At 48.8% G+C, this 25,866-nt stretch overlaps 1 protein-coding gene across 14 annotated transcripts in view; it reads left to right on the forward strand.

Moving 5' to 3' along the window:
• syne1b (spectrin repeat containing, nuclear envelope 1b) overlaps window positions 1-25,866 on the forward strand; it is an 834,787-nt gene that overhangs the window by 794,643 nt on the left and 14,278 nt on the right. For 11 of the 14 annotated variants that reach the window (XM_085981805.1, XM_085981810.1, XM_085981808.1 and 8 more), the window contains 5 exons: window positions 3,287-3,487; window positions 4,756-4,884; window positions 10,584-10,796; window positions 16,982-17,074; window positions 19,807-19,865. In XM_085981805.1, coding sequence (XP_085837931.1) covers window positions 3,287-3,487; window positions 4,756-4,884; window positions 10,584-10,796; window positions 16,982-17,074; window positions 19,807-19,865 — 695 coding nt within the window. The remainder of the gene's footprint in view (window positions 1-3,286; window positions 3,488-4,755; window positions 4,885-10,583; window positions 10,797-16,981; window positions 17,075-19,806; window positions 19,866-25,866) is intronic. The other 3 variants (XM_085981811.1, XM_085981814.1, XM_085981815.1) reach the window with 3 other exon arrangements.

Genomic DNA, 25,866 nt, shown 5'->3' on the forward strand with positions numbered 1-25,866 from the left:
AACACAGACTGAGGAGCTGGGAACACAGACTGAGGAGCTGGGGAACACAGACTGAGGAGCTGGGGATCACAGACTGAGGAGCTGGGGAACACAGACTGAGGGGCTGGGGATCACAGACTGAGGGGCTGGGGATCACAGACTGAGGAGCTGGGGATCACAGACTGAGGAGCAGGGGAACACAGACTGAGGAGCTGGGGAGCACAGACTGAGGAGCTGGGGATCACAGACGAGGAGCTGGGGAACACAGACTGACTGAGGAGCTGGGGATCACAGACTGAGGAGCTGGGGAACACAGACTGAGGAGCTGGGGATCACAGACTGACTGAGGAGCTGGGGAACCAAGACTGAGGAGCTGGGGATCACAGAGTGAGGAGCTGGGGAACAGAGACTGAGGAGCTGGGGATCACAGACTGAGGAGCTGGGGATCACAGACTGAGGAGCTGGGGAACACAGACTGAGGAGCTGGGGATCACAGAGTGAGGAGCTGGGGAACACAGACTGAGGAGCTGGGGATCACAGACTGACTGAGGAGCTGGGGATCACAGACTGAGGAGCTGGGGATCACAGACTGACTGAAGAGCTGGGGAAACAAGACTGAGGAGCTGGGGATCACAGAGTGAGGAGCTGGGGAACAGAGACTGAGGAGCTGGGGATCACAGACTGAGGAGCTGGGGAACACAGACTGAGGAGCTGGGGAACACAGACTGAGGAGCTGGGGAACACAGACTGGCTGAGGAGCTGGGGAACACAGACTGACTGAGGAGCTGGGGATCACAGAGTGAGGAGCTGGGGATCACAGACTGAGGAGCTGGGGAACACAGACTGAGGAGCTGGGGAACACAGACTGGCTGAGGAGCTGGGAACACAAACTGAGGAGCTGGGGATCACAGACTGAGGAGCTGGGGAACACAGACTGAGGAGCTGGGGATCACAGAGTGAGTAGCTGGGAAACACAGACTGACTGAGGAGCTGGGAACACAAACTGAGGAGATGGGAACACAGACTGAGCTGGGGATCTCAGACTGAGGAGCTGGGGATCACAGACTGACAGGAGCTGTGGATCACAGACTGAGGAGCTGGGGAACACAGACTGAGGAGCTGGGGAACACAGACTGAGGGGCTTGGGATCACAGACTGAGGAGCTGGGGATCACAGACTGAGGAGCTGGGGATCACAGAGTGAGGAGCAGGGCATCACAGACTGACTGAGGAGCTGGGGATCACAGACTGACAGGAGCTGGGGATCACAGACTGAGGAGCTGTGGATCACAGACTGACTGAGGAGCTGGGGAACACAGACTGAGGAGCTGGGAACACAGACTGAGGAGCTGGGGAACACAGACTGAGGAGCTGGGGAACACAGACTGAGGAGCTGCGGAACACAGACTGAGGAGCTGGGGAACACAGACTGACTGAGGAGCTGCGGATCACAGACTGAGGAGCTGGGGATCACAGACTGAGGAGCTGGGGATCACAGACTGAGGAGCTGGGGATCACAGACTGACTGAGGAGCTCGGGATCACAGACTGACTGAGGAGCTGGGGATCACAGACTGAGGAGCTGGGGAACACAGACTGACTGAGGAGCTGGGGAACACAGACTGACTGAGGAGCTGGGGAACACAGACTGACTGAGGAGCTGCGGAACACAGACTGAGGAGCTGGGGATCACAGACTGACTGAGGAGCTGGGGATCACAGACTGACTGAGGAGCTGGGGATCACAGACTAACTGAGGAGCTGGGGAACACAGACTGAGGAGCTGGGGATCACAGACTGAGGAGCTGGGGATCACAGACTGAGGAGCTGGGGAACACAGACTGAGGAGCTGGGGATCACAGACTGAGGAGCTGGGGATCACAGACTGAGGAGCTGGGGATCACAGACTGGCTGAGGAGCTGGGGAACACAGACTGACTGAGGAGCTGGGGATCACAGACTGAGGAGCTGGGGAACACAGACTGAGGAGCTGGGGATCACAGACTGACTGAGGAGCTGGGAACACAAACTGAGGAGCTGGGGATCACAGACTGAGGAGCTGGGGATCACAGAGTGAGGAGCTGGGGAACACAGACTGAGGAGCTGGGGAACACAGACTGACTGAGGAGCTGGGAACACAAACTGAGGAGCTGGGGAACACAGACTGAGGAGCTGGGGAACACAGACTGAGGAGCTGGGGATCTCAGACTAAGGAGCTGGGGATCACAGACTGAGGAGCTGGGAACACAGACTGAGGAGCTGGGGATCACAGACTGACAGGAGCTGCGGAACACAGACTGAGGAGCTGGGGAACACAGACTGAGGGGCTGGGGATCATAAACTGAGGAGCTGGGGATCACAGACTGAGGGGCTGGGGATGACAGACTGAGGGGCTGGGGATCACAGAGTGAGGAGCAGGGGATCACAGACTGAGGAGCTGGGGATCACAGACTGACTGAGGAGCTCGGGATGACAGACTGACAGGAGCTGGGGATCACAGACTGAGGAGCTGTGGATCACTGACTGACTGAGGAGCTGGGGAACACAGACTGAGGAGCTGGGAACACAGACTGAGGAGCTGGGGATCACAGACTGAGGAGCTGGGGAACACAGACTGAGGGGCTGGGGATCACAGACTGAGGGGCTGGGGATCACAGACTGAGGAGCTGGGGAACACAGACTGAGGAGCTGGGGATCACAGACTGAGGAGCTGGGGAACACAGACTGAGGAGCTGGGGAACACAGACTGAGGAGCTGGGGAATCACAGACTGAGGAGCTGGGGAACACAGACTGAGGAGCTGGGGAACACAGACTGAGGAGCTGGGGAATCACAGACTGAGGAGCTGGGGATCACTGACTGAGGAGCTGGGGATCACAGACTGAGGAGCTGCGGATCACAGACTGAGGAGCTGGGGATCACAGACCGAGGAGCTGTGGATCACAGACTGAGGAGCTGGGGATCACTGACTGAAGCACTCCGCACCACTTCTGGCGGGAGGGTGTAATTGCAGCATGACAAGTTTACATGGGGAGTTTCCATTATAAATGTTGTCATAGGAAATTTCAGTGTTTAAATTTGACACAGGAAGTGTGTGCAGATGCAATATTTTTAAGCTATAATAGATACACGTTTTATTCGCTCTCCCATCCATTACCAGTCTTGATAACATCTCAAGTTATTGGAAGGAGATTGGACTATGGGATGTTTTCATCCTTTGTTTGTTCAGTAGAGTGATGAAGGTGGCGGCTCAGCCACCTGCTCTGGGGATGAACGTGGCCACTTCAGTTTGTTTCCTTGTGTTTGATCCAGGAGTTACAAAAGGCAGTCGACACCCGCAAAGCCATCATCTTGTCTATAAACCTGTGCAGTGCCGAGTTCACCCAGTCGGACACTAGTGATGCGCAGGAGCTCCAGGAACGCTTGAGTCAGATGAATAAGCGGTGGGACCGAGTCGGCAGCCTGCTGGAGGATTGGCGTAGCACTCTGCAGGATGCCCTCATGCAGTGCCATGTGAGTATTACTGTGGGTCTCCCCACAGAGCTCTTCAGCAAAAATGTATATAATCTGATTCCTTATAGACAAGGGGCCAAAATAAGCTGCGTGTTCATGAGAGCATCACATGTTTGTTTAACCCAACAGAGACAACCCTGTGATCTGAAGGAGGGACAGAAGGTTGGATTGTTAACACTCACTATATAGGTTCTTCAGACTTTCTTCAAAGAGACTGCCCTAACTGTTGGGCAATGGCTGGGAGAGCTCTGAGCCGCTGTAGGTCATTAATCACTTGTGTCTTGAACTCTAGTATTAAATAAAGAAAGAACTTGCATTTCTACAGCATCTTTCATGACCTCGGGACGTCACAAAGTGCTTTGCAGCCAATGAAGTACTTTTGAAGTGTAGTCGCTGTTGTAATGTAAGGAGATACAGCACCCAATTTGTGCATAGCAGGCTGGCACAGATAGCAATGAAATAAATGACCAGATATTCTGTTTTAGTGATGTTGGTTGAGGGAGAAATACTGGCCTGGACACCGGGGAGAACTCCCCTGCTCGTCCTCGAATGGTGTCATGGGATTTTTTTATGTCCACCTGAGAGATGGAGCAGACGGGACTTCGATTTAATGTCTCATCTGAAAGACAGCACCTCCGACAGACTCCCTCACAACTGTACTGGGAGTGTCAGCCTGGGTTATGTGCCCAAGTCTCTGGAGTGGGGCTTGAACCCACGACCTTCTGATTTAGGTGTGAGTACTGAGATGAGGAGGAACTACTTCACTCAGAGGGTGGTAGGTCCATGAAATATGCTGCCCCAAAAAGCTGTAGAAGCTACATCATTACATAAATTTAAAACAGAAATAGACAGTTTCCTAGAAGTAAAGGGAATTAAGGGTTATGGGGAGCGGGCAGGAATTTGGACATGAGTCTAGGTTCGGATCGGTCATGGCCCTGTGGGTAGCGGAGCGGGCCCAGGGGCCGTGTAGCCTGATCCTGCTCCTATTTCGTGTGTCTAATTCTGTTAGATTCAGGAGATGGTTCTGTGATAGTAGATTGGCGGTTAGGATCAGATCAGCCATGATCTTATTGAATGGCGGAGCAGGCTTGAGGAGCCGATTGGCCTACTCCTGCTCCTATTTCTTATGTTCTTATGTACTACTGAGCTGAGGTTGACACCTTGATAACAGGTAGCTGGTGTAGTTTCCAAGCGGGCTTCCTGGCGGTTGGAATTGGCAGGTCTGCTGTAATGCATCTGATGTTAGCTTTCCCTTTCTATGTCCGTAGGATTTCCATGAGATGAGCCACGGCCTACTGCTCTGGCTGGAGAATATAGACAGGAGGAGGAATGAAATTCTCCCCATTGACCCCAATCTGGATCCGGACACCCTGCAGGACCATCACAAAACATTGATGGTGAGAGCTATGTTGGAATCTGGTTTGCTGCTCTTTATTTCTGTCTTATGTCATTGTTCTTGGTGGATCGATTTAACTCAGTTGTGTCTGGTATCACTGGGGAGGAGTGGGTAAGGAGGGAGGATAATGCTAAGGGGAGGAGGGAGGGAGGGAAGTGGAGGAGGAAGGGAGTGAAGGGGAGGAGGGAGGGAGGGAGTGAAAGGGAGGAGGGAGGGAGGGAGTGAAGGGGAGGAGGGAGGGAGGGAGTGAAGGGGAGGTGGGAGGGAGGGAGTGAAGCGAAGGAGGGAGGGAGTGAGGGAGGGGAGGAGAGAGTGAAGGGGAGGAGGGAGGGAGGGAGTGAAGGGGAGGGGGGAGGGAGGGAGTGAAGGGAGGAGGGAGGGAGTGAAGGGGAGGAGGGAGGGAAGGAGTGAAGGGGAGGGAGGGAGTGAAGGGGAGGTGGGAGGGAGGGAGTGAAGGGGCGGAGGGAGTGAAGGGGAGGAGGGAGGGAGGGAGTGAAGGGGAGGGGGGAGGGAGGGAGTGAAGGGGAGAAAGGAGGGAGTGAAGGGGAGGGAGAAGGGAGGGAGTGAAGGGGAGGGGAGAGGGAGGGAGTGAAAGAGGAGGGAGGGAGGGAGTGAAGGGGAGGAGGGAGGGAGGGAGTGAATGGAAGGAGGGAGGGAAGGAGTGAAGGAGGAGAGGGAGGGAGTGAAGAGGAGGGGAGGGAGTGAAGGGTGGGAGGGAGGGAGTGAAGGGGAGGAGGGAGGGAGTGAAGGGGAGCAGAGAGGGAGGGAGTGAAGAGGAGGGGAGGGAGTGAAGGGTAGGAGGGAGGGAGGGAGTGAAGGGAAGGAGGGAAGGAAGGAGTGAAGTGGAGGAGGGAGGGAGTGAAGGGGAGGAGGGAGGGAGGGAGTGAAGGGGAGGTGGGAGGGAAGGAGTGAAGTGGAGGAGGGAGGGAGTGAAGGGGAGGAGGGAGGGAGGGAGTGAAGGGGAGGAGGGAGGGAGGGAGTGAAGTGGAGGAGGGAGGGAGTGAAGGGGAGGGAGGGAGGGAGTGAAGGGGAGGAGGGAGGGAGGGAGTGAAGGGGAGGAGGGAGGGAGGATAATGCTGCTTCCTAAAATCTGGCCCCTTTTCACCTTCCTGCAACGGCAGATGTTCAGCAGCAAAACTGAAACACGAAATGAATAGCGCTAAATATCCCACGCACGCCCAGCAATGAAGTAGCATTAGGGCCTTATCCATTTTTATAACCTAATGTTTTTAATCCCTTCCCATGTAACACAACCATTCCCAATCTGTCCTCACCCGATGTTTGCACATCCCCATTTCCAGCAGAAGCTCCCCCGATAGCAATCAGGAGTGGGATCCCGGCTGAGCTCTTTCCCCCTTTTTCTGGTCTCCCCACCCACTTCTCTCTAACCCTAGGACACTGTGGCCACAGGCAGCGCTCCAACCGAGGCCACCAAACCTGGCATAGACCGGGGATCGAACCTGAAACAAAGGTCTGTACACAGTCACTGAGCCATTGGCAGAGCCGGTTTTAAAATTGGAGATTCAGTCTGTGATCTTCATCAGACGCGCACTAGATGGCACTGTGCCTCACAGTGTGAGAAACCGAATAAAGTGAGCTCGCTGGTCAGAGAGGATCCTCTCGCTCACACACCAGCTCAGTCTCTCCGTCTGGGATATTCCATGCCCGTTCTCACTGACTCTTGCAGTTTCAGTCTCTTTGTATGTTGTTCATGAACTCTCTTCATCTCCTCCTCTGTTCCCCTTTTTCTATCTTTCTTTCTTTCTGTTTCTGTCTGCCTCTCTCTTTGTCTCTCTGTTACTTTCTTTCTCTTTCTTTGTCTCTCTCCAACTCCGAGGGTGGGGGCAAAGGGTAGGGGCGAGGGAGGGAGCAAAGGGTAGGGGAGGGAGGGAGTGAAGGGTAGGGGAGGGAGGGAGTGAAGGGGAGGGAGGGAGTGAAGGGTAGGGAAGGGAGGGAGTGTAGGGGAGGGAGGGGGCTAGGGAGGGAGTGAAGGGTAGGGGAGGGAGGGAATGAAGGGTAGGGGAGGGAGGGAGTGTAGGGGAGGGAGGGGGATAAGGAGGGAGTGAAGGGTAGGGGAGGGAGGGAATGAAGGGTAGGGGAGGGAGGGGGCTAGGGAGGGAGTGAAGGGTAGGGGAGGGAGGGAATGAAGGGTAGGGGAGGGAGGGAATGAAGGGTAGTGGAGGGAGGGAGTGAAGGGTAGGGAAGGGAGGGAGTGAAGGGTAGGAGAGGGAGGGAGTGAAGGGTAGGGGAGGGAGGGGGCTAGGGAGGGAGTGAAGGGTAGGGGAGGGAGGGAGTGAAGGGTAGGGGAGGGAGGGGGCTAGGGAGGGAATGAAGGGTAGGGGAGGGAGGGGGCTAGGGAGGGAGCGAAGGGTAGGGGAGGGAGGGAATGAAGGGTAGGGAAGGGAGGGAGTGAAGGGTAGGGGAGGGAGGGAGTGAAGGGTAGGGAAGGGAGGGAGTGAAGGGGAGGGAGGGGGCTAGGGAGGGAGTGAAGGGTAGGGGAGGGAGGGAATGAAGGGTAGGGGAGGGAGGGGGTGAGGGAGGGAGTGAAGGGTAGGGGAGGGAGGGAGGGAGTGAAGGGTAGGGGAGGGAGGGAGTGAAGGGGAGGGAGGGGCCAATGGGTAGGGGATGGCGGGGCCGATGGGTGAGGTGGGAGGGGCCAATGGGTGAGAGGGGGAGGGAAGTGCAGTTTCTATGGGGTGGTTTAACATTCACTTCACTGCCTTCAGACTCTAACAGGTGTTGATACTGTAAATCAGGATTGTTTTTTTCTGTTATGGGTGAGTCAGTTTTTCTGCCACAATCAACAAATTGGCTGCTTTTCAATGTCTCCCAGCTACTTCCTGCCAGCACTATAAATGCTACATCTACGTCAGTACAATCCATCATCTTTATCACTCTGACCTCCTGCCATGTTATTTTGAACTTGTGAAGTAATTTGGGTGTGTTACTATTTAACAGTTGGTACTAGCTAGTAACTTAGTTATAGTGAAAACCGGATGCTGCTTTTAATCATTAAATATGCCATTACGTATAGCACTGCACAGCTTGTAGAAAATATCAGGACATAAGGGAGAATTTCTACCCAAAATTCACAAAAATATGCCCGGAATTCAAAAATTTGAATGACGACCAAAAACTCCCATACCTACTAGGGGAAGAGAGAAATTGCATAACACTAGCGGCACACTATGTTACAGCTTGCCATAAACAGAGGGACAACCAGCAAATTTAAGAAAAGAGTATATATAAATTATATGAAAGTATATATTTATACACTCAGGGATATATCTGTTTATACACTGTATGGATAGATCTGTATTTTTGTGAACAAACATGAATGTTTTCGGATGCTTTGGCAACATAAGATGTAACTTGTCATGCCAATAAAACGATTTGAATTGAATTGAATTGAATTGAGTGCTGCACTGTCGGAGGTGCCGTCTTTCAGATGAGACGTTAAACTGAGGCCCCGTCTGCCCTCTCAGGTGGACGCAAAAGATCCCACGACAATACTTCAGAGAGATGGGGAGTTATCCCGGTGTCCTGGTCAAACTTTATCTCTCACCCAACACGAATAAAACAGTTAATCTGGTGATTGATCTCTTTTGCTGTCTGTGGGATCTTGCTGTGCACAAATTGGCTGCCACATTTGCGTATATCACAGCAGTGATTACACTTCAAAAGTACTTCATTGGCTGTAAAACAGTTTGGGATGTCCTGAGGTTGCCGAAGGCGCTATATAAATGGAGGTGCTTTTCTTTGTTTTTAAAGCTAGTATCCGACCCACATCTTCCTGATGTACGTTCTGACTGTAACATTACAACAAGGGCAGAACCCTCCCACATGCTGTCTGAGCCCTAATCAGGCCGTTTTAGCTCATCCATCCAGACAGATCCTAACCTGTCCCCCTGCCTGTGTCTATCAATGGCCCTGTTATGGACTGTAGTTTTCTCGTAACTGTAAACAGTCTTGACTGTCTGGACGCACCTAAAATGTGTGCTATTTATAACCACCGCAACCTTCTCTATTCAATAATATGACCTAGTGTGTAATATGCAGGTCTTGACAACTTGGATTCCCACAGAAGTCCTGATTTAGAAGGTCACCAATGCTTCATTCATGGTCATTTGCTGCACCTCAGAATTGGTTCACTGAGGTCAGATAATGAAGCAGTCTGTGCCCGCGTGCAATAAGACCTGGACGACGTTCAGGCTTGGGCTGATAAGTGGCAGGTAACATTCGCACCACAGAAGTGCCAGGCAATGACTATCTCCAACAAGAGAGAATCTAACCACCGCCCCTTGACATTCAACGGCATTACCATCGCCGAATCCCCCACCATCAACATCCTGGGAATCACCATTGACCAGAAACTTAACTGGCCCAGCCACATAAATACTGTGGCAACAAGAGCAGGTCAGAGGCTAGGTATTCTGCGGCGAGTGTCTCACCTCCTGCCTCCCCTAAGCCTTTCCACCATCCACAAAGCACAGTCAGGAGTGTGATGGAATACTCTCCACTTGCCTGGATGAGTGCAGCTCCAACAACACTCAAGAAGCTCGACATCATCCAGGACAAAGCAGCCCGCTTGATTGGCACCCCATCGACCACCTTAAACATTCACTCCCTCCACCACCGGCATACCGTGACTGCAGTGTGTACCATCTACAAGATGCACTGCAGCCACTCACCAAGGCTTCTTCGGCAGCACCTCCCAAACCCATGACCTCTACCACCTAGAAGGACAAGGGCAGCAGGCACAGAGGAACACCATCACCTCCAAGTTCCCCTCCAAGTCACACACTATCCTGACTTAGAAGTTTATTGCCGATCCTTCATCGTTGCTGGGTCAAAATCCTGGAACTCCCTCCCTAACAGCACTGTGGGAGTACCTTCACCACACGGACTGCAGCGGTTCAAGACGGCAGCTCACCACCACCTTCTCGAGGGCAACTAGGGATGGGCAATAAATGCTGGCCTTGCCAGCGATGCCCAGACACCATGAATGAATAAAAATTAAAAGATCAGTGCACTTCCTGTCCACGCACAAAGCTGTTAATATCGGATAAATCCCAGGTGTGAAGTCTTCAGTTATGAGTCTTCGGTTAAAGTTTGTCCTTTCCCTACAGTTTTAAAAGAAAGACTTGCATTTATATCGCGCCGTTCATGAACTCAGGATTTCCCAAAGCACTTTACAGCCAATGAAGTACTTTTGCAATGTAGTCCCTGTCGTAATGTAGGAAACACGGCAGCCAATTTGTGCACAGCAAGCTCCCACAAACAGCAATCAGGTAATGACCAGATAATCTGATTTTGTGATGTTGGTTGAGGGATAAATGTTGGCCAGGACACCTGGAAGAGCTCCCCTGCTCATCTTCGAATAGTGCAATGGGATCTTTTATATCCACCTGAGAGCGCAGACGGGGCTTTGCTCAGTACTGCACTGGGAGTCAGCCTGGATTATGTGCTCAAGTCTCTGAACCATCGACCTCTTGACTCAGAGGCGAGAGTGCTACCACTGATCAAAGTAAATGGATGCAAAGTAATTAATGTATATAAGGCTCACTGATTGATTCCAAGCATTTAATAATGGTAAATAATTGAAAATAAGGACGATAACTGTTGTGATTGTGTAGCACATCCCATAATGATGGGGTTGTAATCCCAACGTGAGTTCTGTTATTTTGTGCACTGATTTAGCAAATCAGACGTGAGCTACTGGAGTCTCAACTGAAAGTGGCGTCACTGCAGGACATGTCCAGCCAACTGCTAGTAAATGCAGAGGGCAGGGATTGTCTCGAAGCAAAGGAGAAGGTTCATGTCATTGGCAACCGCCTCAAGCTTCTTCTGAAAGAGGTCACCCAAGACCTGAAGGAGTTGGAGAGACTCTTGGACATCTGTGGCAGTCAAGTGGTACGTCATTAGAATAAGTCCACAATGTGGAAAATCTATGGTGCCTAATTCAATACAAGTGAAGGCAACGCCATCTTCATTAAAACGTCTGGCTAACTTTCTCCTGGGTTGAGATGGCAAAGAGCTTTGTGTTACAATGGCCCAGAAATTCATCTCTGAACGCGTGAGTACGGTCTGGGTACTCACGCATCTGGCCGGTGGAAATGCCGGCGTTCAGCATGCATAGCGCATGCGGGGAACGCCGGCATTTCCAGTCCTCTGAACGAAGGGGTTCAGAGGCACAGCGCGTGCGACTGCACAGGCAGCGCTTGCGCAGTGAACTTCGTCGATTTCATTCATGGATTCAGTGAGGGTAAGTCCTTACAAGTTACACTTGAAAAAAGCATGTGTAAAGTTGCTCCAACGCTGCGGAGGAAGATATATTTTATCGTAGAGCTTCTGAAAGGCAATATTGTTGTTTGGGAAAGGGAGGAAAGTTATTTTAAGAAATTTTAAGTAAGTTTTAAAGCTTAAATTGTTTTTTTTAAACGGGTTTTCAGTACGGTAGGTAGAAGGAGCAATTGTGGCTGTGTGAATTGAATGTGAAAATGAGTGTTCTAAAATGAGTAATGTAACATTTCCAGCACTTTTAAGAAAGAAACTTTTCATCAGTAATAAGTAATTATGTATGTATGTCCGCATATATTCCTTAACGTATATGTATGTATGTTTTATATTCCTTTACTTATGTGTATGAATGTATGTTTTTAATTATGATTTTCCAATAAGTTACTTTCTCTGAAAGTCATAATTAAATAATACATTCATACACATAAGTAAAGGAATATATACATAACACGCAAAGGAATATATACAGACATACATACTTTCAGAAGCTCCACGATAAGAAATATCTTCCTCCGCAGCCTCTGGAGCAACTGTACCCATGCTTTTTTCATGTGTAAGTTGTAAGGACTTGACCTCACTGAAAGGATGAATGAAAGCGGCGAATTTTACTGCGCACGCGCTGCCTGTACAGTCGCACGCGTTCTGCCTCTGAACCCCTTCGTTCAGAGGACAGGAAATGCCGGTTTTCCCCGCATGCGCTGTGCATGCTGAAAACCGGCATTTCCTCCGGCCAGACGCGTAAGTACCCCGACCGTACTCGCGCGTTTGGAAGGGAATTACTGGGCCAACATTTTACATGTCAATAAAATGAAAAATTTAACAATTGCACGATTTGCCCCCTCGCATCTGCGACTGAGGGTCCAAGGAGGTGCATTGCGCAAGAGGTCATCGTCGTACGTATCCTCACACTGTTCCCTTTCGGGAACTGTATGAAGTGGTGGAAGGATTTCTGGCCATGTTAACACTCCTTCCGTGACCATAACCATCTTCATACCAGCCATTAGGGTGGTTAGTCCTATGGCGTGAGGGTTTTACGGGCTCCCACAACCCATCTGAGGGGGGGGGGCACCCACACCCGCGGACGCAAGTATCCCGCTGGATGTCCACCCAGAATTTATAGTTGGAGATCCGACTCCACTTGCCGGGACTGTCTGGAGCGGGGTTCGAAACCCTACTCCTTCTGGCCCAGCGGCGGGGATGCTTACCGCTACGCAAAAGGCCCACTCCATGCAAAAGGCCCACTCCGCGCAAAAGGTGACACCCATACGTTTCCTGCGCCTTTTCCCTCCCCGTGCCTGGAGCCCTATGCTGCCACTTGAAAGACCAAGCTATCATCTGTCCTTTTTGCGGCGCCTTTGACTTCTCATTACCAATGATGAGCAGGCGCTGCGCCTCCACCTCGTTGAGGAGATTGCTGAGGTCATCATCAGTTCAATTGTGAGTTCTTTTAATGCCGTGAATTGTGCTCATTCCAGCCATTTCACGTTGCTAATCGGATTGGGCCTTTGGCGTAGCGGTAGGATCCCCGCCGCTGAGCCAGATGGGGTAGGGTTTCGAACCCCGCTCCAGACAGTCCCAGCAAGTTGAGTCGGAGCTCCGGCTCTAAATTCTGTGTTGACATCCAGTGGGATATTTGCGTCCGTGGGTGTGGGTGGCCCCCCCTCCTTGTATAGCTTGTGGGAGCCCGTAAAACCCTCCTGCCATAGGACTAGCCACCCTAATGGCTGGTTCAAAGATGGTTACGGTCACGGAATGAGCGTTAATCACAGCCATAAATCCTTCCACCACTTCATACAGTTCCCCAAAGGGAACAGTGTGAAGACACATATGACGACGACATTGCTAAATAAATAAATGGAATAAACAAAATTCTTTTAGGGCTTTTAAAAGTCTTTAAATTGCTTTAATTCTGTTTAAAACTACTTCAGATTCTTCAAAATAATGTAAACGTTTTTAAAAGTTTATAAAAGTTACCAAAAGCTTCATAAAAGTACCAAAAACCTATTTAAAATGCTGCTTTGCATGTAAAAATGCTTAGCAGCTTGTGAGAAACATTGGGGGCGTGTCCTATTAAACTGAGACCTCAAGGGGCGTGTCTCACTTGCACAGCGCGCTACAGGCTTCGCGCTGGCTGCACTCCTGGGCGGCGTGACGTCAGACACTGCCCGGGATTCTTCTCTTTCAAACTGGAATTCCAGGCGTCCCTGGAGGTGAACGGCCGGCGCGTCAGGTAAGTGCATATCGGGGCCTTGCACGCGCGGCAAGCCGCCGACACGAATTTCTGCCCCAATATTTGCTAGAAGTTACACAGTGATGAATTTCTCCGCAATTTGTTCCGTCTGATTTCTTGTTTGTAAACAAAAGCAAAAACATTCCGACCTCTCTTCATGACGATGCTCCCGTTTTAAGGGGATATGTTGGGCTAGATTTTCGTGGAGCCGTCAGGCGGGGTTTCAGGCATGTGGGGGGAGGAAAATCCCGAATTTGGAGGTCCCAACACCATCCCGCCCAAAACCCTGCCCCACGTAAGTTTCAGGGGCGGCGGGTACCCGCCCCACACTGGGACCCGCCGACCCCAGGCGGGATGGGATTAGTGCCAATTAACTGCCTGTTAACAGGCAGTTAACAGGCAGTTTTTAGCCTAATCCCTATTTTGAGGGGTTTCGTGTCGGTTTCCCGACGGCTCCAAACCACGCCAAGTTAGAGCAAGCGGGCCGTCGGGTTGAAGGAGTCGCGATGTCGGTGTTCAGGTGAGTGATGGGTGCATGAGTGTAAAGGTAAGTGTGTTTGGTGTGTCTAAAGTGTGTAAAGAACTTTTACTTACCTGTACTTACCTTAACAGCGTTTCTTCCTGTAGCCGTCGGGAGCGCATCACTCAGCCAGAACTGAAAGCTGAATGGCTGCGATCTGTCAAAAGTGACAGCCTTCAGCTTTGAGTGCTGCTGATAACTGAGTCTGTACAGAAGGACTCATGTTAGAACTCAAACTGTCAGTGTTTCACAGCTTCAAATAGCTGTGAAACGCTGATATTTCATCTGTCAAGAACTCTCGACAGATGAAATTTCAGTCTGTGACGTCACCTGTTGCCAGGTGGCCCGCTGGGCGGGCTCAACAAGGTCAATCAAGGGAAAATCGCGCGGATTGGCCGGACGTCGAAGTAGGCGGGTCAAAAACCCGAAAGGGGAAGTCCCGCCTTCTTCCCGACAGGTTCGGGAAAATCTACCCTGTTGTGTTTGTCAGGGTCCACTCACACTGTAATTGTGTGTGTTGTGTTAGTGTCCATTCGCACTATAATTGTGTGTGTTGTGTTAGTGTCCATTCGCACTATAATTGTGTGTTGTGTTAGTCCCCACTATTTAAGAAAGGAGGGAGAGAGAAAATGACATCAGTAGTAGGGAAAATGCTAGAATCTATTATTAAGGACATGGTAACAGGGCACTTAGAAAATAATAGGATTGGGCAGAGTCAACACGGATTTATGAAAGGGAAATCGTGTTTGATGGATCTGTTAGAGTTTTTTGAGGTTGTAACTAGCAGAATAGATAGGGGTGAACCAGTGGATGTGGTGTATTTGGATTTTCAGAAGGCATTCGATAAGGTGCCACACAAGAGGTTATTAAACAAAATTAGGGTTCCTGGGATTGGGGGTAATATACTAGCATGGATTGAGGATTGGTTAACGGACAGAAAACAGAGAGTAGGAATAAACGGGACTTTATTGGGTTGGCAGGCTGTAACTAGTGGGGTACTGCAAGGATCAGTGCTTGGGCCTCAGCTATTCACAATCCATATCAATGATTTGGATGAGGGGACCAAATGTAATATATCCAAGTTTGCTGATGATACAAAGCTGGGTGGGAATGTAAGTTGCAAGGAGGATGCAAAGAGGCTTCAGGGGGATATAGACAAGCTAAGTGAGTGGGCAAGAACATGGCAAATGGAATATAATGTGGAGAAATGTGAAGTTATCCACTTTGGTAGGAAAAATAGAAAAGCAGAGTATTTTTTAAATGGTGAGAGATTGGGAAATGTTGGTGTTCAGAGGGACCTGGGTGTCCTTGTACATGAATCACTGAAAGTTAACATGTAGGTACAGCAAGCAATTAGGGAAGCAAATGGTATGTTGGCCCTTTTTACAAGAGGATTTGAGTATAAGAGTAAAGATGTCTTACTGCAATTATATAGGGCCCTGGTGAGACCACACCTGGAGTATTGTGTACAGTTTTGGTCTCCTTACCTAAGGAAGGATTTACTTGCCATAGAGGGAGGGCAACGAAGGTTCACCAGACTGATTCCTGGGATGGGGGGGGATTGTCCTATGAGGAGAGATTGAGTAGACTAGGCCTATATTCTCTGGAGTTTAGAAGTGATCTCATTGAAACATACAAAATTCTTACAGGGCTTGACAGGGTAGATGCAGGAAGGATGTTTCCCCTGGTTGGGGATACTAGAACCAGGGTCAGAGTCTCAGAATAAGGGGTCGGCCATTTAGGACTGAGATGAGGATAAATTTCTTCACTCAGAGGGTGCTGAATCTTTGGAATTCTCTATCCCAGAGCGCTGTGGAGGCTTGGTCGTTGAGTGTATTCAAGACAGAGATCGATAGATTTTTGGATATTAAGGGAATCAAGGGACACGGGGATAGTGCAGGAAAGTGGAGTTGAGGTAGAAGATCAGCCATGATCTCATTGAATGGCAGGCTCGAGTGGTCAAATGGCCTACTCCTGCTCCTAATTCTTATGTTCTTAGTGCCCATTCACACTGTAATTGTGTGTATTGTGTTAGTCGGTCCATTCACACTATAATTGTACGTGTTGTGTTAGTGTTCATTCACACTACAATTGCGTGTATGTGTGTTGTGTTAGTTAGTGTCCATTCACACTATAATTGTGTGTTGTGTCAGTCAAGGTCCATTAACACTATAACGGTGTGTTGTGTTAATCAGGGTCTGACTCTGCAGCTCCAATGGAAGGGCAGCTTTGAATCCAGATTGGGGAGCCCACCTCACCCCACGGAGGTAATCTCACTCCACTTCGCCTCAGAGTCACCTTGTGTCGTCAGACCCGACTTACACTATGCGGGTAGAATCTCCCACCGTAAGATCAGCGGAAACCCTGAGGAAATGATGTAAAGAGCCGATTGCGCCATTTCTCCTGGGTTCCTGCCCGCAGACAGACATAGGACGGGACTCCGCAGGATCTGGGGATATTGGTTTGGAAACCCAGGCATTTGATAAGACTGCAAACAATTTTGAGGTGGAGCTCCATCAAATCAAATCCAGATTGGCCTCCGAGCCAATAAACGTGAAGGGGAATGAGTGTGGGCTCAAAACCTTTGCATTCATGGCAGAAATACTAAACAAGTTATACATGGGATGTGCTCCAGCAGGCAGCTACAGCTTCCTGTGATCCATTACAATGGGAATTGTATTAAACAATGAGCACAAGGCTACAGAATACAATTAAGCAAACTTGGGAAAATTGTAATGACCTTGTTACGTGCACTAAATGTTAATTAATTGCAAATTACCTTGATCACAAATTACATTTAATTTTAAGGATTTGGTAGCTGCAAGGTTTAGCATTAAATATAAGATGATAAGGCCTGCAGTTTCTACTTCTGTCCTTGCTTGTGATTCCCCCTCTCCAATCACTTTAGTCTGGCGAGCACACAAGTACAAAGCCCTGGCACGTAATTCTTAATACTTGCAGTTGTTTTTCTTCAAATGGCGTAAGTTCTTGTTGTGTCGTTGGTGCGTCATTTGGCGCACTGGCTTAAGGGTCTCTTCTTCCTTTCAGGACCTGGTGTCATGGTCTTCGGCAGATGATTTGGACACATCGGGCTCCCTCAGTCCCGTGTCTGGTGGCAGCTTGCCCGTTCGACCCAGACTGGTAATTCACCTTCGCCAATCTTTATAACCAACATGGTAGGGTGGTAACGAGTATTTATTTAACCCTCACATCCGACAGCTGGTGCCATGATATCATACAACGAACCTCCTGAACAGGAAATACAGCCCTCACACCCCTTCATGCTCCCTCCTGCTTACCCCCGCCCCTCCTCTCCCCTGCATGGAATCGAGAAAAATCGTAAATTTTACTTTGGCTAAATGTTTCTTTTGACTGTTTGTTCTTTTTTAATTCGATTTTTCTGAGTTCTGAGCGGTATGTTTATTGTTTGTTCCAATATTTCTGTCTGTTAATCAGCCCTAGTTCTTTGGATTGATTTTTCTCCATTCACGAATGGTAGCTTTTCTAAAGGAATACTGGCTTTCCATCACACTTCAGACTCACAAGGCACAGAGCGCTGACACACACGTATGCCTCGCATTGCATTCTCATTCTACATACACATTATAATCAATATTATAACTGTCTTCCCCATATTTTTAACCAATTTGAAACCACTTGCATGATTATGCTGTGAATAATTTGCACTACAATATATGACTTGGTGTAATGTCAAAACCACAAGCTAAACAAGGATGGCCTAGTCACCACCCGCTCACTGACAAGTATGTCTTGTATGGTAGTGAGTCACCTAGACCAGGACTATCCCTGATCGGTGCTGACATTCACTGATCTCAGCTAATGTGTAGGGGCATATGATAGGGGGAGGGGCAGCTCACTTGACCTCCTGATCGTTACAACATCAACAACAACTTGCATTTATGTAATGCCTGTAATGTAGTAAAACGTCCCCAGACGCTTCACAGGAGTGTCAAACTTTGACACCGAGCCACATAAGGAGATATTAGGACAGGTGACCAAAGCTTGGTCAAAGACGTCGGTTTTAAGGAGCGTCTTAAAGGAGGAGAGCAAGGTGGAGAGGCTGGGGTGTGTGTATCATGGTGAGGGGAGATGTCAGCCAGCGTACCCTAGTTGGATGGTGGAAGGACTAGGCTCGGCTGTGATTGGGCAGCCCCTGGGCTCCACTTGCCTGTCCCTTCCCGGCAGTGCAGTTGAGGATTGAGAACTCAGAGTGTGATACGGCATCAGGCTGCCTTCAGCTGGAGGTTGCTGGGGATCTTGGAGTTAAGTGGTTTCGAACGGTCTCTGTCCTGCCCACGTCAGACTAATATTAGAGTATGGTAGAAACTCCATCCTTTACCCTGGAGGTCTCCTGCCACCGCCGGGTGTGTCTAAGTCTAGAGTGAGGGGATGAAAGTGTCTCCTCGTTGCCAGTTCTAGGGGACCTCCAGCACACGAATCTTAGCACTTTTACTGTCAGTTGCAGGACCCTCAGCTCTCCATCATTAGCCACCGAACGTGCAGTCTCACGCAGAGCATTGGTGCTGTGTCTATCCTGGGGGTGCTAGCCGTTCCTGGGGGTGCTGTGTCTATCCTGGGGGCGCTGTGCCGTTCCTGGGGGCGCTGTGCCGTTCCTGGGGGTGCTGTGTCTATCCTGGGGGTGCTGTGCCATTCCTGGGGGTGCTGTGTCTATCCTGGGGGCACTGTGACATTCCTGAGGGTGCTGTGTCTATCCTGGGGGCGCTGTGCCGTTCCTGGGGGCGATGTCCCTATCCTGGTAGCTCTACTTCCACCGTGACTGGAGACTGTTACTAGCGATGTCGCACAGGCCAGGAGGAGCTCAAGATTCAGTCCTCTGCCTGTGCTGAGCTAACTGACCTGAGCCACGGCTCTGCTAGAGGGGCCACAACTGGATGCTGCACTTGTGGGTTAGGGAGGGGGAAAAGTGGCCAGAGTCCCCACTCCCAATCACCAGTGACCCTTGCTCAACGTCCCAGGGGTGTGAATGCTGAATGAGGGCTAGGGCCCCGATGTTGTGCCTCCCATGGTCAAATAGTGCTGACACTTGCTGTTTGAGCGACAGTCAGTTGGGCAAGGTCTTGTAGGAAGCTAGTGGAAGAGAGGAGATTAGGGGCGATTTGATAGAGGTGTTTAAAATTATGAAGGGATGGCACAGAGTAGATAGAAACGGACTCTTTCCAGTGGTTGTGGGTCTAGAACAAGGGGATGTAGATATAAGATTAAATGTAAGAGATTTAGGACAGAGCACAGCAGAAACTTTTTTACACAGTGCATTCTACAGCCTCACAACCCTCTATCAGCGTTAGTGATTGAAGCGGCGACCATGTCAACATTTAGGAATAGGTTAGAAAGGTGGTTGAAGGAAAGGGGCAATAAAGGGATACAGAACAGAGCGACACATGGGATTGGGATATTGCTCACGTGGAGGAGAAACACCAACACAGACTGGTTGGGCCAAACGGCCTGATCATTCTGTGTAAGGAGCTGACCCTTTCAGTACGGGCAGGGGGGGAGGATTCAGGAGACGGGGAAGTAGGATTAAGGAAACCAGATCAGTTTGCTGAACTAAACAAACACCCGATAATATAAACGTCACAGTGTGCACACTTACCCTCAGTAAAATCCTTCCAGTAACACAGTTGAGCCCATCAGTATAAACACATATAAAAGGACACTGCAGTTAACCAGCTGACTAAAGACAGCAGGAAGAGCCAGTTTCCTTGTTATCATGGGTATTAGTCGCCTCATCTGATTTTTTGCTGCACTTCTTTGTGTTCTGTCATCAGTAGCTTTGTCTTTATTTGCCTGGACTGAACATTCTCTTTCTTTACCCCTTCGTTCACTCCAAACAGCCAAGAGGCAAATGTAGCCTCTCCCAGCCTGGAGCCTCTGTCAGCAGCCCACACAGCAGGTACCTTGTTCTCCTGGTTTCTACAGTTTACCGCTAGAGCTCGGAGAGGATGATGGAAACTTCTCGAAAGCATCCAGCGTGCTAAACACTGGGGAGGAAGGATTGGCATAACCTGTGCAGAATTTGCTTTTAAAAAGTGCAAAATTCCTTCAGGTTCAGACCCCGTCTTTGTGTTATTTGACAGCAGGATCTGACTGTTCCTTAACACACTTACACTCAGAATCAAACAGCATGCTTAAAAAGCCTGTATAATGATCCAAAATATTAAATGCAGAACTCTCTCCCCGTATTGCTTTAGAGGTATGCATTTAACAGGTTTCCAAAATGTTCTCAAACTGCCTTTTACAGAAATGAATTGTGCATTTACACCTCTCCAGAATACTGGATGGTGTGCAATCCTGGTTCCAAATGTAAAGTGCAGTTTTAACTTCATTCCAGCTGTCCACATCGGGAGACAGCTGTTCACATCGGGAGACAGCTGTCCATATTGAATATCCTGCCACATGACCTCCCTTCTTGCCAGCTTCCATCATCTTCTTTGATCCTAGACTTTAAATGAAGCTAGTTAATGGGTTTTGCAGTAACGCAGTGCTTTATATACTCTTCAGACACTATCTTCTGTTGCTTGAATGCTTTCACTGCTGGTTAACAGGAAACCTTATTGGCTTTGCCTCTATCCGTTCTGCCCAGAGCAGCAGACAGTGCTTGTAACCTAACCCGGCCACAAGAGGGCAAACTTTGCAGTTGCATCCCGCTTCCTACATCTATCTCATCGCTGACTGTGTCTCATCGCCCTGTGTGTCCAACCCTTCTGTTTATTCCTGCACATGTTGCCCCCCTCCCTGCCCTTTCTTACTTGCTTCTAACACAAGATACGAAGAAATTCCAAATGCACCCAAGCCCTAACAGCACCTTGAGGCTGTCTGTGTAACATCAGTGCAGCCAGGGAGCCTTGCGATTGACTAACCTTTGCACCAGTCTATATGCTTCTCGTGGCATTGAGCCAATACATTTTTTAACAGCAGCAGCACCACAAGCAGCTGGCTCTAAGTAACCTAACAGCGCTTGAAACTTGCTGTGCAACTCGCATTCAAAAGCTAATTCTAGCTTTATCAATACAGTAAGGTCAGTGTGCTACTGCCTGGTTTATTGTTATTATTATGTTTCTTGTCTGTGTACAATATTCAATTTGTTACTTTGACAAGCACTGATATAAATCAGTTTTCACTGAATAGAGGAATAAATCAGGCACACAGGCCTGACAGCTTGTGGTCAGTGTGCCTGTGTATTATAAATGTTTGCTCCGGAGCATTCTGGGCTATCAGCATTTGTTCTCTGATCAGGGTGCTTTGCGTTTGATCTCACAATGCATGAACCAACCATTAGCAGAGGGTCCTTGAACGCTTGGTCAAAGAGAGCAACTTTAAAATGGGGGGAGAGGTTTAGGGAGCGGCTTCCAGAGTGAGGGGTGGAGGTATCTGAAGGCATGGCCACCAATGATCGAGGTGAAGGAAGGGGAGACTGCACAAAAGGCCAGAGTGGGGGGTGGGAACAGTGTGTTCAGGGGGGAGGGGGTAGAGGAGATTACAGAGAGAGGGTGGAGTGAGGCATTGGAGGGATTTAAAGACTACGGGGTTCTATTTCCATTGAGGTTCATCCGATCGGCCACCGGATCTTCTGCTGCAGTTACTGTGTCTGTTCCGGAGACTCCCGCAGAACATCACCACCCCTCTCCCCCAGGAAGAGAGTTTTACATTCGCAACATTACCTCTTGTGTATTCTATTGTATGAACATACAAAATTGACGGGCAGGAAAAGGCCAGCTGGTCCATCAAGCCTGCCCCACACCTCATGATGGCTGCAGCATTATTTCTGGATCCCCCTCGCCCCAGCCATGTAATCTCCTGGGAGAGGCGGAAAAAACCCAGGACCATTAAAGGAAAAAATACTCTGGAAATTCCTCTCTGATCCCCTCAGGCGATCGAAACCAGTCCAGGAGATCACATGGACCAAGTGTTGTCTATAAAGACACTTGCCTTCTATATGATGCGATCTCTGCCTCAGTCAGGAACCGGTCCAGCTCCCACTTGAAGACATGCAGAAAAGTTATACAGGACAGTAACAATTCACATTATTATTTAGAGTTTTTGCAATCCATGCACACACCATTTCTGTATAAATGTGCAGGAGTGGAATGCTTAACTGTTCGGCTAGTAACTTTGTTCCCAAAATACTGGACTGTGGCCAGTATGAGTTGCCTTCATTTACCTTGGGTTGTCCTTACCTTAACGTAAGACACGATTTTAGCAGCTACATTACTTTGTTGTAAAGAATACTTTATATTTGCCTGGGATAAGCATCTACAAATTGGTGGGAGGTTGCTGGATCTCTCAGCAGGTACAATCACCCGTCATTCCTGGGGCAGACAGTGACACTCCCCAAACTGTGTTCCCTGTTCTCCCGTGCATGCCAATGTCAGGAGTCCAGTAAAGAAAGGACTTGCATTTATATGGCGCCTTTAACAACCTCAGGATGTCCCAAAACGCTTCACAGTTAATGAAGTACTTTTTGAAGTGTTGTAATGTAGGAAACATGGCAGCCAATTTGTGCACAGCAAGGTCCCACAAACAGCAATGAGATAAATAACCAGATAATCTGTTTTAAGTGAATGGTTGAGGGATAAATATTGGGCAGGACACCAGAGGCGAATTCCCCTGCTCTTCTTTGCAACAGTGCCATGAGATCTATTACATCCACCGGAGAGGGAAGGCAGGGCCTTGTTTAACATCTCATCTGAAAGACGGCACCTCTGCCAGTGCAGCACTCCCTCAGTACTGCATGGAGGTGTCGGCCTAGATTTTGTGCTCAAGTCTCTGGAGTGGAACTTCTGACTCAGTAGCGAGAGTGCCACCCACTGGGACACAGATTGACACTTGAAAAGTGTCTCCATATGGTTCTGACATTGGGCGGGGGGGTGGAAATCAGCTCATCCCTAAATGAAATTAATAACTCTCGTCAGCCCAGCATTATCTCAAGAAATATTACACCATAAATATTGCATTGTTTTGTGTGTGGAGTTTGAGAAAGTTCACATGCTACACCACAAGTCTGCTGCACTCGAGAATCACTCAGGGTAGGAGTTCGAGACCAGGTTAGTGGGACGTTATATTTGTGGTGTGGGGCAGTTGATACTTATGGTCAACCCCATTATTCAGTCACGTTTTGCATTCAGTATGCAGTTAAATTCAAAAATAAATCTGGGCTTCACTTAAAGGTGACACAGGTCAAACATCATTATATCAGAGACAAAGAAAAACATTATCTGTGGTGAAGGTATCTTTGGTTAAAATGTTTAATTTTAATAAAACAACCTGTTAGTGAGCAATAAGGTACTGCTTGTTCCTGTTGTTCCTGTTGTGCCTGTTGCATTTCATTAACTCCCATTATTGGCGTTCTCAGACAGTCTGAGGTAATGTATAATGGGACTTCAGTAAAGGAACACTGTGATGCTGTTTAATGTGCCATGACTTTCAGTGCTATAATAGGCTTTTGGAATAACTGGGAGAGCAGCCACATCTGTAAACTAAATCCTGGAGCACTGATGCAATCCTAGTCACCCTCAGTTCTGCTTACTGCCCTTTTAAAGAAAAGATTACTCAATACAGCAGCAATCGAGTGTTATGCAGGAAGGTTTAACAGGCCTGTTTGCTGAAGTGTTTGCAGTAAGTGCGCACAATTATCAGCGATTGTACCCGTGGATCCAAATGAACCTGAGATAATCGCATTAGAATGAGCAGGGCTTCAATTTATACAATCCTCCTTATTGTGGAGGTTTTAGGGTCAAACACGTTTTAAATTGAAACGCATATGATAACTATGTCAAAAGAAAGTAATGTGGTGCTAAGGTGGGTAAATGGAGTTGAGGTAAAGATGAGTCAGGATGTAATTGAACGGCGGAACAGGCTCGAGGGGCTAGATGGCCTCCTCCTGTTCCTAATGTGAGCACAGGAACAGGAGTGGGCTATTCAGCCCCTCGAGCCTGTTCCGCCTGTTTCATGATGTGATAGGAAATGGCAGATGGCTAATGCCTTACTACTAGTCCACAAAGTGAGATCATCGCTCCCCAATTCGTTTCCGCACTGAGCTGATTTACACCAGCTCTTCCAAGCCCCTCACCCACAAGCTCTGCTCCCTTTGTCACATCCTTCCATTTCCTGTAACTGAGCCGAATGTTGGACTGTCTAATTGCCGCTGTTCCAAGATGTGAATTGGTTTTGAGAGTGAGTTAGTAAAAGTGTAAGTGTGCAGTGGAAGTGAGGATTCCACCTTCACACTGGGGTTTGGGGATATACTGTTTCCGGTGTGAAGTCCCCCCAGGCCGTCGCAGGGGGAGGGAGTCACGCCCACTTAAGTCAATATCTGTTCTCAAGAGCTTTAGAATCACAAAAAAAAGAAAGAAGCTGCATTTAGTTAGCGCCTTTCACAACCTCAGGACATACCAAAGTACTTCACAGCCAATGGAGTACTTTTGAAGTGCAGTCACTGTTGTAATGTAGGAAACACAGCTGCCAATCTGCTCACAGCAAGCTCTCACAAACAGCAATGTGATAATGACCAGATAATCGGTTTTAGTGAGGTCGGTTGAGGGATAAATAATGGCTGGGACACCGGGGAGAACTCCCCTGCTCTTCTTCGAATAGTGCCATGGGATCTTTTGCATCTGTGTCAGCTGTGGCTTAGTTGGTAGCACTCCTCGCCTCTGAGTCAGAAGGTTGTGGGTTCAAGTCCTACTCCAGGGACTTGAGTACAAAAATCTAGGCTGACACTCCTGTGCAGTATTGAGGGAGTGCTGCACTGTCAGAGGTGCCGTCTTTCGGATGAGACCTCTCAGGTGAACGTAAAAGATCCCATGGCACTATTTCGAAGAAGGGCAGGGGAGTTATCCCTGGTGTCCTAGCCAATATTTATCCCTGAATCAACATCAGTTAAAAAACAGATTATCTGTTGTTAACGATTTAGACTTTGGAATCAAAAACACAATTTCTAAATTTGCGGATGACACCAAATTGGGTGGGATAGTTACTACTGAGGAGGACTGCAACAAATTACAGGAAGACATTAATAAACCTGCAGAATGCGCATATCATTGGCGAATGAAATTCAACACAGATAAATGTGAGTTATTACATTTTGGTAGGAAGAATAGGGCGGTCACTTATTACTTGGAGGCTGCGAGTCTGGGTGGGGTAGAAGAGCAAAAGGATCTCGGAGTAAAAATACACAAATCACTAAAAGTACTGACCCAGGTTAACAAGGCTATAAAAAAAAAAGCAAACCAAGCACTAGGGTTTATTTCTAGAGGGATAGAATTGAAAAGTGGTGAAGTTATGCTAAACTTGTATCGAACCTTGGTCAGACCACACTTGGAGTACTGCGTGCAGTTCTGGTCGCCATATTATAAAAAGGATATAGAGGCACTGTAGAGGGTGCAGAGAAGATTTATAAGGTGATACCAGAAATGCAAGGGTATACCTATCAGGAAAGGATGAACAGGCTGGGTCTCTTCGCTTGAATAAAGAAGGCTATTATTTGAATGGCAATAGATTGGGAGAAGGGGAAGTGCAACGAGACCTGGGTGTCCTTGTGCACCAGTCGCTGAAGGTAAGCATGCAGGTGCAGCAGGCGGTTAAGAAGGCAAATGGTATGTTGGCCTTCATCGCGAAAGGGTTTGAGTACAGGAGCAAGGATGTCTTGCTGCAGTTGTACAGGGCCTTGGTGAGACCACACCTTGAGTACTGTGTGCAGTATTGGTCGCCTTATCTGAGGAAGGATGTTCTTGCCATGGAAGGAGTTCAGCGAAGATTCACAAGGCTGATCCCTGGGATGGCAGGAATGACGTATGAGGAGAGATTGGGTCGATTGGGCTTATACTCGCTGGAGTTTAGAAGAATAAGAGGGGATCTCATCGAAACTTATAAAATTCTGACAGGTCTGGACAAAC

The sequence above is a fragment of the Somniosus microcephalus genome, chromosome 3, assembly GCF_052327205.1.
Source record: "Somniosus microcephalus isolate GS21.2 chromosome 3, FLI_Smic_1.0, whole genome shotgun sequence".
NCBI lineage: Eukaryota > Metazoa > Chordata > Chondrichthyes > Squaliformes > Somniosidae > Somniosus > Somniosus microcephalus.